The sequence below is a fragment of the Myodes glareolus genome, chromosome 24, assembly GCF_982192425.1.
Source record: "Myodes glareolus chromosome 24, mMyoGla1.1, whole genome shotgun sequence".
In the NCBI taxonomy this organism is placed as follows: domain Eukaryota; kingdom Metazoa; phylum Chordata; class Mammalia; order Rodentia; family Cricetidae; genus Myodes; species Myodes glareolus.
The window spans coordinates 14,888,273-14,901,454 of NC_142049.1; the positions used below are offsets into that span (position 1 = coordinate 14,888,273).

The following is a 13,182-nucleotide window of genomic DNA, read 5'->3' on the forward strand; positions in this document are numbered from 1 at the left end:
GCCATATTCTCTTCATCCATTTGTCTGTTGAGGGACATCAAAGTTATTTCTAATTTCTGGCTTTATGAGTAGAGCAGCAATAAACTAGTTTGAGCAAGTATCTCTGTGGTAGAATGAAGTGGTATATGCACAAGAGTGGTATAACTGGATCTTGAGCTAGATTGAGTCCCATTTTCCTGATGAGTTGCCATACTGATTTCCATAATGTCTTATCTATACAAGTTTGCACTCCTACCAGCAATGAATGAGTGTTCCCCTTACTCCACATCCTAACCAGCATGAGCTGTCATTTGTTTTATTGTTCTTAGCCTTTCTGAAGGGTTTAAGATGAAATTTCAAAGTACTTTTGATTTGTATGACTAATGTGCTGGCTAGTTTTATGTCAGCTTGACACAAGCTAGAAATACCTGAAAGGAGGAAACCTCAATTCAGAAAATGCTTCCATAAGATCAGGCTGTAGGTCATTCTTTTATCTATGATAGATGAGGGAAGGCCCAGCCGATCGTGGGTGGTGCCATCCTGGGCTGGTAGTTCTGGATTCTATAAGAAAAGCAGGTTGAACATTCCTCCATGACTGCTGCATCAGCTCCTGCCTCCAGGTTCCTGCTTTTGAGTTACTGTCCTGACTTCCTTTGCTGAACAGTGATATGGAAGTGTAAGCCAAATAAACTCTTTCCTTCTCAGTTTGCTCTGGTCATGGTGTACTCTTTCAGTAGTAACCCTAAGAAAGCTAACGGTATTTAAGATTTCTTTGTTTTTCAGCCATTTGAATTTCCAGTTTTGAGACTTCTGTTTAAATCTGTACACAATTTTTAATTAGGTTATTTGTTTCTTTATACCTAGTTTTTGAGTTCTTTATATACTTTGGATATTAATTTTCTATCAGATGTGAAGTTAGTAAAAAAAAAATCTTTCCATTCTGTAGGCTGACACTTTGACAAAATGATTTGACACTGACAAACGTTGATGTCCTTTGCCATGTAGAAACTTACCGGTTTTATGAGGTCCCATTTATTTATTAATTGTTGATCTTAGTGCCTGTGCTAATAGTGGTCTGCTCAGAAAGTCTTTTCTCTTGCCAATGTTCAAGGCTATTTCCTACTTTCTCTTCTGTCAGGTTCAGTGTATCTGATTCTATGTTGAGGTCTTTGATCCATTTGGAGTTGAGTTTTGTGCAGGGCAAGGAGTATGGATCTACTTGGATTCTTTTACATGCAGCTATCTGGTTTGATCAGCTCCATTTGTTGAAGATGCTTTCTTTTTTTCAGAGTGTATTTCTGGATGCTTTATCAAAAGTCAGATGTCCATTGGTGTGTAGATTTATGTTCAGCTCATGAATTCAGTTCCATTGATCAGTGTGTCTGTTTTTGTGCCAGCACCATGCTGTTTTTATTACTATAAATCTGTAACACAACTTGAAATCAGGGATTGTGATAGCTCCAGCATTATTATTCAAGATTGTTTTAGCTATCTTGGGTTTTTATGTTTCCATATGAAGGAGAATGTTGTCCTTTCAGTCTGAAGAATTGTGATGGGGTTTTAATGGGGATTGCATTGAATTTGTAGATTGCTTTCAGTAGGATGGCCATTTTTACTATGCTAATCCTACCAATTCATGAGTATAGGAGATCTTTTCATTTTGTGATATCTTCTTCAGTTTCTTTCTTCAATGTCTTAAAGTTTTTATCATACGAATCTTTCACTTGCTTGGTTAGAGTTAACCCAAGATACTTTATATTCTTTGAGGCTACTGTGAAAGATGTTCTGTCCCTAATTTCTTTCTCAGTCCATTTGTCATTTGAATATAGGGCTACTGATTCTCATGATTTAATCTTGTATCCAAACACTTTGCTGAAGGTGTTTATCAGCTGTAGAAGTTCCCTGGTAGAATATTTAGGGTCACTTGTGTATACTATACTATCATCTCACCTGCGAATAAGATTCTTTGACTTCTTCCCTTCCAGTTTGTATCTCCTTGATCTCCTTCGGGTGTCATATTGCTCTAGCTAAGATTTCAAGTGCTATGGTGAGAAGGTATGAAGAGAGTGGAGAGCCTTGTCTTGTTCCTGATTTTAGTAGAATTGCTTTGAATCTCATTCCTGGCTCTGTAGTAGACCTCCTCCTCATGAGGCCTCCTTTTTCTTTTTCCCCTCATCCCACACAAATCTTCCCCTCACCCCACACAGACCTTCCCCTCCCAAGCCACATTGCTTGATCCCAGCCCCCAACTCCAGCAGGAGCCCACAGGCCACTCTGACAAGTAGGCTAACTGCAGATTTTCACCTCTCTCTCAACTCCCTCAAAACTAATTAATACCCCAGTCTTATCCCCAGTTCTGCCACAAACCACCTTCTGTGCCCCTGACATACCCATCTACAGTGGAATAAAGATTCTTTACAATTCCATCCTTGTGTTGAATTGGAGGCTCTAAAAGCGGTCTGTAGTGGGAGAAGGTGTTCTCTCCAGTCAGACAGGGGTTTCATTGGCTTGTACTGAGAAAAGTTGGCTAAAGAAATAGTCCTTGGCACATGTAGACCAAGAATAGTCCTTGGCGCATGATAGGTTCTCTAGCCATTTTTTAATGAGAATTCCGTGCCCTGGGCTATTTTTTTTTAGATAAGGCTTTGTAAGAACTGGTGCAAAATATGATATGCATGACCATTTTATGTACTTGTATTTTTGATTTCTAAAGAAAATGTAAATCTGTAGCACTGATTACTACTACAGAGATAACTGGTTGTCACAGTTCAGAACATACCCTTTCTGATGTTTTGTGTTTAAACGAACACACACAGAATTTTATGGGATTGTCTTTTTTTTTTCAGTGTGTATCCCCTTGACCTTGATAAATTACTAGCTTTACAAGTCCATACATAATATATCGTGACTGAGGTTTATAGTAGTATATACTACTTAACATTTATTTAACCATTTCTACCTATGCTAATGATCTTACGTTTCTTTGGGCTGGAGTGGTCCAGTGAACATTTTGGTTTCTTTACGTTTCCAGGCTCTTCTACACGATAGACTGTTTGCTAGCAGTAGAACTGTTAGACTATGGCGTGTTTTTTAATTTTACAATAAAAGGAATGGTATCAATTCCTTAAATATCTGCAGTAGCATTGCTAGTACTTGTTTTGTCCATTTCCCTGTACCCAGTGTGAGGCACATTTCTAGGTTTAGAAAACAATTCATTAATACCACAAAAGTAGCCTAGCATTGTCGCTTGTACCTATATTCCAAACACTTGGGATGCTGAGGCAAGAAATTGTTAAACTTAATAGCAGAGTGAGACCCTGTCTCTAAATAAATAAGGAAAGCAATGATAGAGAAAACATAAGAAATGTTCTTCATAATCTTGAACTAAGAAATGCTACTAAGCAAGATCCAGACTCATAAGCCACAAAGGAAAATGATTAGTAGTTTTAATAAACAAATGGTGATGTCTGCTGTATGCAGTGACATGTGCAGCCAGTCCTAACTCATCAGGAGGCTGACTTAGGAGACTGTGAGCTTGAGGCAACCCTATGAGACACAGGAAGAACCTATATCAAAGAAGGAATTCTGCATATGTGAGTATGGATGTGCATTTGGCACAGCTTGCATAGAGATGAGAGAAAACTTTCTGGAATCAGTTCCTTCTGTCGTGAGTTCCTGGGGATGAACTCAAATTCATGTTGCCAGGCTTGGGCAGCAGACACTTTCACCCTCTGAGCTATTTCCCAGCCCTCATTCGGCACTGTGTCCCCATCTCTATCTCTACCCCCCTTTTCAGATACACAGAGCGTAGAGTTAGGATTCCACTTAAAATGTCTTCCTCTCGAGCATTGCTGTATGCAGTGGGAGTACAGCGGGGAGTAGGACAAGAAAGATTGTCTCAGTGCCAAGAGGCAGATGTGCACAGGCATGCATTCCTGTGTCAGAGAGTGCTAAAATAATAAACCAGAAGGGAAAAGTGATAGGGAAGGAAGTGGTTTTGAGGTAGGTTGTGAAGAGTCTTTCTGATGGAGTTGAACAGAAATATGAGTGAGGGGAAAGAGCTGAGCGTGGTCCCTTCTAAGAGAAGAGATCTTGCCCAGGGAGGAGCCTTTGTGTCTTTCCCTGGGCCCTGCCCCTTAGGACTTCTGACCCCCTCAGCCTCCAGCTAGACTCTCAGGATGAATGGGCACACAAATTATTCACATTTGAGCCACCATGTGAAATCCAATCCCTTGATCTCCATGTCATGATTACATTACCCTCATGTTGGTGCATTTTAATCACTAATTCGTCCCCTACTGAGGGAGAAATTCCTACTGTGTAGCTGTGGGGATGCCCAAATACCCAATACTGGCAGATGTGACAGGCAGCAGACTATTAATTGTATTACTCAAAGGCTGGAGTGAAAAAGACACCATGCCTTCCACAGGCCCACTGGTAGCTCTACTCACAAGTGGTGGACAGTGTAAAACAGGGCTGATAGTTTCAGTAGGATCAGGTGCCATGCAGTTACCACAGGAGAATATGTTTGGTTATTGGAGTAATTTCAAGGGTTGACAGGGAACTGAATGCTGATCCTTGGGGATAGCAGGAGCTCTGCCTGTTATCTTTGATTGGAAAAGATTCTTTGTATGAGGGCCGTATCCATGGGTACGGGTTGGGAGAACTGTCAGCTAGTGCAGTAGAGGCCCTCTTAATTATATTAATTATATTAGATGTTGTTGAGCTTTCAGATCTTCTCATTTAAGCCAGTTGTGTTCAACCTGTGGATCACAATTCTCTTTCACAGGGGTCACATATCAGATACTTCTACATTACAACTCATAGAAGCAATAAAGTTGCTGCCGGTGGTGGCACAGGCCACTAGTCCCAGTACTTGGGAAGCAGAGGCAGGCAAATCTCACAGTTCGAGGCCAGCCTGGTCTAGAGTGAGTTCCAGGACAGCCAAGGCTACTTAGAGAGAGACCCTGTCTAAAACAAAAATAAAAACAAATAATAGCAAACAAACAAAAAAACAAGTGAGCTCCATGTTCAGTAAAAGACCCTATCTCGACAGAGTAAAATAGAACAACAGAAGAAGACACCTCGTGGCTGCCATGCCCTCTGCACAGGTGTGCATAGTTACACACAGAGAAAATGGCTGTGAGGAGCTAAGTGTGTGGAGCATGCCTGTAATCTCCGCACTCAGAAGGCTTAGTCAAACGGATATTGAGTTTAAAGTCAGGCGGGTTACCTAGTGAGACCTACAAAGAAAAAACAAAAAGCAGAAAACCTCAGAATTGTAATTTGCTTACATGTTCATTTATTTTAAACATGCAGAAGTAATACCAGCTTCACAGAAGTGTAAGAAATTTTAAAAGTTCACATTAAAACAACCCATCTGATTCCTCTTTTTAAAATGCTTGCAAGTTTTCAGTTTCTATAAGAATTTTTTTCTAAAGGGATACATATTTAACAGGACTTTCTTAAAGAACTAGGAAAATAAGCTTGCAGTCCGAATACAAAAAGCCTGAAGATTTAGAGAACTTTATGTTAATACAAACACCATGGCTCATCTACAAGAACCACAAGAGACTGACAAGGGTGTGTCAAAATCGCCTAGAGCCTTCTTAAAACACTGATTCCTGGGGACTATAGTCCTGTGCCCTCTGATGTCTAGTATCTAAAAACAGTATATGCATGCATTGACTAGCTCTAAGATTGTTTACAGTCAGCAGACTAATTTTGGAACATGTTACAATTAGAAAATCTGTTCTTTTTTTTAATTTCAGAAACAAATGAGGCAAAATTATTCACATTGAAATGACTTGATTTTATCTTTTTGTTTGTTTGTTTTTGTTTTTCAAGATAGGGCTTCTTTGTGTAGCTCTGCTGTCCTAGAACCAGCCATGTAAACCATGCTAGCTCAAACTCACAGAGATCTGCCTACCTCTGCTTTCAGAGTGTTGTGATTAGAGGGATGTTCCACCACCCGGCTTCAATCTTTATGGGTTTGATTAAAACAGCAACAGTAAAGAAGTACAAGAAATTTTCTATTTATATAATAGTCATTTTAGTCCTCTGGCATAAAGGTTTTCTTTTGTAAATTATGACAACAAAAAGGAAATTGAAAAGGGAGAATTTTTCTTCTTTAATACCACTGACCTTACACTTAGATGTTTATATTTTCCTATTTCTTCCTAGTTTCCATCTATAAAAATACATACATATAATTATAATCAATGATGAACATAAAGTATTTGTTTTCTTTTTTGCTTAACAAAGTCACGAGATATTTTCCCATTATGATGTGGTAGATTTTTTATCATATGACAACAAAGATTGATAAGCACTATTTGCCATACCTAGATAAGTGAACCAGCCTGTTTGTGGATGATACTGAAAGTCCTCCCAGCATGTCAGCAGTTCTGGTGAGGCTGCTTCCCTAGTCACAGTGAATGGTAGATGACGGTAGAGTGTGAGGGAAATCCTTCCTAGAAGACAGGAAGTGGCAGAGAACTTAGGAGATGGGCTCTGACTTTTATAAAACTAACTCAGGGATCCTGTGAGAATACCATGATCTCTTTCCCAGGACAGCGTCCCAGGAGCCTCTTCCAGTAGAGGTGCTACTCCCTCTTCACATCCTACCTTGGGGAACCAAGCTTCTAACACATGAAGGGTTGGGGGGTACTCTCAGACTGTATTTAAGCAATAGTATTGAGGATAACATTTTAAATATGATATAGCTCCTACAGGGGCTAGGGAAATGACTATTGGTAGGGAAATATGAGCGCCTGAGTTCAGATCCTAGTGGAGTAGATCTGTGAAGCTCATTGGATGGCCAGCCTAGTGGAATCAGTGAGCTTCAGGTTCAGGGATAGACCATGCTTCAAAAAATAAAGGTGGACAGCAATTGATGAAAGGCCCCTGGTGTCCGCCCCATGCCTCTGCTTGCATGCACATGCCTGCATACAAACAAGATACGGCCCTGGAAAGGTTGATAGGCTAATAATTATCTTGCACCTATTTATTGAGCACCTGGTGCTAGGAATGCTAAACTGCCTTTCATTTGATTGTCACAGTAGTAATATGTGTGTTGTGTGAAGAGATGAAGAAGCTACAGTTGAGTAATTTGCCCAAGATCACACAGCCAGTAAGTGACAGTCATGACTTGTACCCATATTTAGCTAGCTTCCAGAGGAAAGCATAACCAACAGGTAGATTTACAATGTTAATCCTAAATTTCAGAGCCCCTCATTTGTCAATGCAGGGTTTGAAATGTTCATGATAGAATTAGAAAGCTGTATTGTAACTAGAAACCATTTCTAGATAAGCATTTTGGGAAATTGCTGATTATTTCTTGGAGCTTATTTTGCTAACAAAATATTGTAAACAAATGTTCATTTTATAATTGAACAATATGTGTCTCTAAAAAATGAGAAGTTTAGCCATCAGAGAAGATAGAAGGAGAATAGCTTGCTGTTGCTTGTCTGTAAGCCCAGTACTCGGGGCAGAGGCTGGAGGACAGCCTGGGCTACATAGTGGGTTACAGGCCAGCCTGAGTTACAGTATGAGACCCTGTCTAAACACAACAAAATTAAAAATAGCATGCTTATAAATAATCGCATCTAGTTTCATGTTGTTGTATCATGATATGAGGAGAAGAATGACCATTTCTTGGAATATTCTAGAGAATTTTGACCTTATTCTATCTGAAGTTTTCAGCCTCAGTGGCACTTAGAACTGGTAGCTCCTGCTGGGCAGTAGTGGTGCATGCCTTTAATCCCAGCACTCGGGAGGTAGGAGGATCTCAGTAAGTTCGAGGTCAGCTTGGTCTACAAAGTGAGTTCCAGGACTGTTATATAGAAAAACCCTGTCATGAAAAATAGATAGATAGATAGATAGATAGATAGATAGATAGATAGATAGATAGATAGATAGATAGATACAAAGTGAGTTCCAGGACTGTTATGTAGAAAAATCCTGTCATGAAAAATAAATAGATAGATAGACAGACAGACAGACAAATAAATAAATAAAAGAACTGGTATATATTGAGAAGTGCTGACTTACCTTTATTTTTTTAAAAAAAAATGGCCAGGTAGTGGTGGCACACGCCTTTGTCCTGACACTTGGGAGGCAGAAGCAAATTGATCTCTGTAAGTTTGAGGCCAGCCAGATCTACAAGAGCTAGTTCCAGGACGAGCTCCAAAGCTATAGAGAAACCCTGTCTCAAAAACAAAAACAAGAAAAACAGAAATTGCTCAGATACGTAACTAGGAATGATGGATATGCAACAAAAAGCTATAGAATCTGCAACATGGAAGTGAAATAATAATTGTGTATCTTTAAGTCTTATGTGGTTGGAGAGAGAAACTCAGCGTGGTCCAGATCAATGGTTGCATAATAGTACATTATTAGTTCTCATACCCCCTATGCTAAAATGTATTCTAGGGATATGTGTTTGTCATTACTTTTAAAAGTACAGCTTTTGATGTCAGACAGTGGTGGCTCACACCTTTAATCCCTGCACTCTGGAAGCAGAGGCAGGCGGATCTCTTGTGAGTTTGAGGCCAGCCTGGTCTACGGAATGAGTTCCAGGACAGGCTTCAGAGCAACAGGGACACCCTGTCAAAAGTCCAGCTTTTGTTTCATTTCAATAGAGCAGATTTCCAGGAGTAGGAGTAATTCTGTTGAGTCAAAAGGCATGAATAGTTCAGCCTCAAATTTACAGCTTTAAATAGAACCAAATAGGATGTTTAGAAGAATTTTGCTAGGTTTGAGAAAAAACTTAGAATTTTTATTACACTAATATTATTTTGAAATTGGCAATAAATTATTAAAACATTGTTTCTCTTGTGTTTACAACATTCTTTCATAACTGAATTTATCTTTAATAGATTGATGAACTCCCAGAGGGAGCTGTGAAGCCTCCAGCCAACAAGTATCCCATCTTCTTTTTTGGTACCCATGAAACGTAAGTTAACAAAATAGCCTAAGTTTCAACAGCTCTGATCTGACTCCACTAGATTACATATTAATATGTGATCTATACTGTTTTATATTAGTTATTATGTCCTCTTATAAAATAACAGACTTAACACATTTTATTACTGTAAGGTGCATTAGTTATTTTTGCATGTTGTAACAAAACACAACAGAAGCAAGTTTGGGAAGAAATGTTTATTTTGCCTCATGGCTTCAGGGGATTTCAGTTCCTCACGTCAGGGAAGGCATGGTGGAGTCTGTGCAGGAAGAATGTGTGGTCATAGGTTTCTACATGTGGACTAGGACCAGGCCATGCAGAAAAGGCAAGCCGGGACAGGCATGGCCGTAGCTTAAAAGGTACATTTCTAATGACCTATCATTCATGCCTCACCCCATAAGACTCCACAACTTCCCAAATTAACATCACTGTCTGGGTACTAAATGTTTGAACATAAAAGCAGGGGAGAGGGGGCATTTCAAATCCAAACCATAAAATAAGTTTTTATTCATAGAAGTCTTGATTACTGAAAGCACATCTTTGCTTTGAATGCCATTTCTGTTTCTATTTTAAGTGTTGGTTATCAACCCAAGTCTCCTTTCAGGACACTTGTGAAAGTCCTAGAGCAATTGACTTGCTGCTGGGACTCTGTACATGTCACGTTTAGAGAAGCGTCTTTTCCCTCATTTTTTATAGGACAAAGTTATATTCTCTTAGCTCTTTCAGCTTTAGACCTAAAACAAATGTACTGCCTTTTAAAGATTTTATAATTACATCTGTTAATATATGGATTCTAGTAATATATACATTTATTTCCTTCTTTCACAGTAATCCAGAAGTGTGGGCACAGGTGAGGGTGGATAGACAGATTTGCTCTAAGTGAGTTCTAAGAGTTGCACCCTCTCTCAGATCCTACCATTCCTTGATATTACCCTTGTGTGCTTATTCGTGAGAGCCTCGCTATGTAGACCACATTGGCCTTGAGCTCACAGAGATCCCTCTGCTTCTGCCTCCTAAGTGCGGAGGGTAAAGCCATTTGTCTTCACACCTAGCTCATGGCTTTAGTTCAATACTAACGTCTCAGTTGTACATGTGCATCTCCTAGGGAGAGGGGAAGAGAGACGAAGAGTGAAAAACAAGGCTGACTTGTGAGAAAATGGCAAGAAAGGTCCCTCGGTCACTTCTGCTTGCACTCATTCCAGTGTCAAGAATTTGGTCATGGAACCGCACACAGCCATAGGGAAACTGGGAAATGGTTTCCAGTTTAGCAGTTCTAAAATATGGGAGAAGAAATAATCTGTTAATGAAAGACAAAAGAAGAAGAAGAGCATGGTTTTGGGGGACAATTTGCAGTCTGTCATTTACTTTCATTTAAATGTTAGCAGAGTTTGAAATGAATCTTAGCTTGCTATTTCTCCCATTCTAACTTCACCTCATTCTGGTCTTAAAAGCACCAGGGTAAAGTCCTGAAGACAGAAATTTATTTTCTTGTGTGAGAGATAATGTGTATCTTTCAGGAAATAATTTTTTAGGGATTTTTGGTGTTGTTTTGAGTTTAGTTTATTTTGGCTTAATGTTGTTGTTGTTGTTGTTGTTGTGTATGTGTGTGTTGTTGTTGTGTATGTGTGTGTTGTTGTTGTGTATGTGTGTGTTGTTGTTGTGTATGTGTGTGTTGTTGTTGTGTATGTGTGTGTTGTTGTTGTGTATGTGTGTGTTGTTGTTGTGTATGTGTGTGTTGTTGTGTATGTGTGTGTTGTTGTTGTGTATGTGTGTGTTGTTGTTGTGTATGTGTGTGTTGTTGTTGTGTATGTGTGTGTTGTTGTTGTGTATGTGTGTGTTGTTGTGTATGTGTGTGTTGTTGTTGTGTATGTGTGTGTTGTTGTTGTGTATGTGTGTGTTGTTGTTGTGTATGTGTGTGTTGTTGTGTATGTGTGTGTTGTTGTGTATGTGTGTGTTGTTGTTGTGTATGTGTGTGTTGTTGTGTATGTGTGTGTTGTTGTTGTGTATGTGTGTGTTGTTGTTGTGTATGTGTGTGTTGCTGGACCAGCTGCAAGTCCTCAAGGAGGCAAGAAACTAAACCCAAGTCTTATTTTCATCTAATAAGCACTGTATATACCTTTTCTTAGGTTGCTAGAAAGCTTAGAAGTAAATGTTTTACCTATAAATACAATATGCTTTGTGATACATAATTTATTTACCTCACTCCTGACCTTATTTTATATGCGTATCGTTGTTTTGAGTTTTCTTTAGAATAACCTGTTCCAAATTATCTGGGTGCATTTTTTGGGACAAGGCAAAAGTTAACTTAAAAAAAAATCTCACTTCTACTGTATGTACCATTTACTAAAATTATGTGTTTACTTTTATTCCCTTGGTAAGTATTTGTTTTTTAAGGTATTCCATAAATCAGTAGAAGTGGAAAGGTTCCCTTAAAGACCTGCCAACTGGCACACAAACTTTAGGCAGCTTAACCCACAGTTAAGCTGTGCATAGATCAATGATTTTAAAAGTCAAAGGCAAGAGTAATAATTCCTGTTAAGTTTCCTTGAAAGTGAAGTAGCCATATAATGTCCACTTTTTCTCATGTTCATGTTGTTCATCAAATAAAACTTTAACCTACCCATCCCTCAAAAATTTTATTCTTGGTTGTGTATTTGAGAATTTCATTTCCCGTCCTGTAACTCTTCCTGGACCCACACCTCCTTCCCTACTCATTCAACTTTGTGTCTTTTCTTTTTAAACCACCAAGACCAATTTGTGCTGCCCAAATATTCTTGGATGTGTGGTATCTTAGTTTAGATTCCTATTACTGTGAAGAGACACCATGACTACGGCAACTCTTATAAGGAAGAACATTTAATTGTGGTGGCTTACATTTTCAGAGGGGCCTATGGAAGGTTCTGTCCCACACAGTCCCTCAGCCATTCAGTCCCAAATAAACACACAGAAGCGTATATTCATTATAAACTGTTTGGCCTATTGCTAAGGTTTATTACTAACTAGCTCTTACAACTTAAATTCACCCATAATTCTTGTCTATGTTTAGCCATGTGCGTTGGTACCTTTTCTTAGTAAGGCATTCTTATCTTGCTTCCTCTGTTTCTGGATTATGACTGCATATCTTCCTAGAATTCTCCTCATCTGGTTGCCCTGCCTATGCTTCCTGCCTGTCTACTGGCCAGTCAGCGTTTTATTAAGCCAATATGAGTGACAAATCTTTACAGTGTACAAGAGCATTATCCCACAGCACAGATGTTTAGTCCGTTATCATTATGGTGTGACATGGCAGCATACAGGCAGACATAGTGCTGGAAAAGTAGCCAAGTGTCCTGCATCTTACCTTGAAGGCAACAAGAAGTAGTCTGAAACATTGGGTGTGGCTTGAACATTTATGAGACCTCAAAGCCTGCCTCCATAGTGACACACTTCTTCCAACAAAGAAGAAGTCCTAATAGAGCCACTTCCTTTGGGGGGCATTTCCTTTAAAACCACCACATGTGGTCTTCCTGGAGTATGGCTAAATACCAGGTCTGCACTCTTCTCTCTGATAGACAGGGTCTCACAGAGCCCAGAATGGGCTCAGACTCCTGCCTTCACCTCCCATGTGCATTGTAAGTGTACCAACACACTTAGTATACATAGATTTGTTAGTTTATTTTGTAACCATCTGGAGAGATCATGGCTATACCCAGTCAGAAAATGGAATTTATGAATTACTTCTAGCATGTTGACTGAAAAGTTTCAGTATCATCTTTTTCTGATTTCTAAATTCCTATCTCTAGCTCATAGTTTTCTCTAATCTCCAGAAAATATTTTCTAGCTCCCTACTTGATATCTTCTTTTAAATGTTTTAACCGGGACTTCAAGTTTTACAACTAACAATATGCTTCATCCCAAATTTTTTCCTGCAAGAGAAAAATCGTAACATTTCGGTAACTAACAACTCTAGCTTTCTTATTTATCATCCTGAGCCCTTAAAGGTAGCCTCAAGTCCAGTTTCTCCACCAAGGTTTCTTTCCTAAGAATGAAATCTGAATTTGATCATTTCTTCATCAACTACACCCTGGCCCAAGTTGCCATCATTTTTTATTTCAGTAGCCTTCTGTTACTTCTTGCTTACATCCTAGTACCTAACCTTCACTTGGTTTCCAACATGACAGCCAAATGATGCTATTTAACACATCTCAGAACCTTGTATGGTTTCCCATATTACTTAATACCTTTGCAATGAGCTCCAA

At 39.1% G+C, this 13,182-nt stretch overlaps 1 protein-coding gene across 2 annotated transcripts in view; it reads left to right on the plus strand.

Moving 5' to 3' along the window:
• Window positions 1-13,182, plus strand: part of Hdgfl3 (HDGF like 3) — a 55,300-nt gene that overhangs the window by 22,510 nt on the left and 19,608 nt on the right. For both annotated transcript variants that reach the window (XM_085683052.2, XM_085683053.2), the window contains exon 2: window positions 8,859-8,935. In XM_085683052.2, the coding sequence (XP_085539178.1) occupies window positions 8,859-8,935 (77 nt within the window). The remainder of the gene's footprint in view (window positions 1-8,858; window positions 8,936-13,182) is intronic.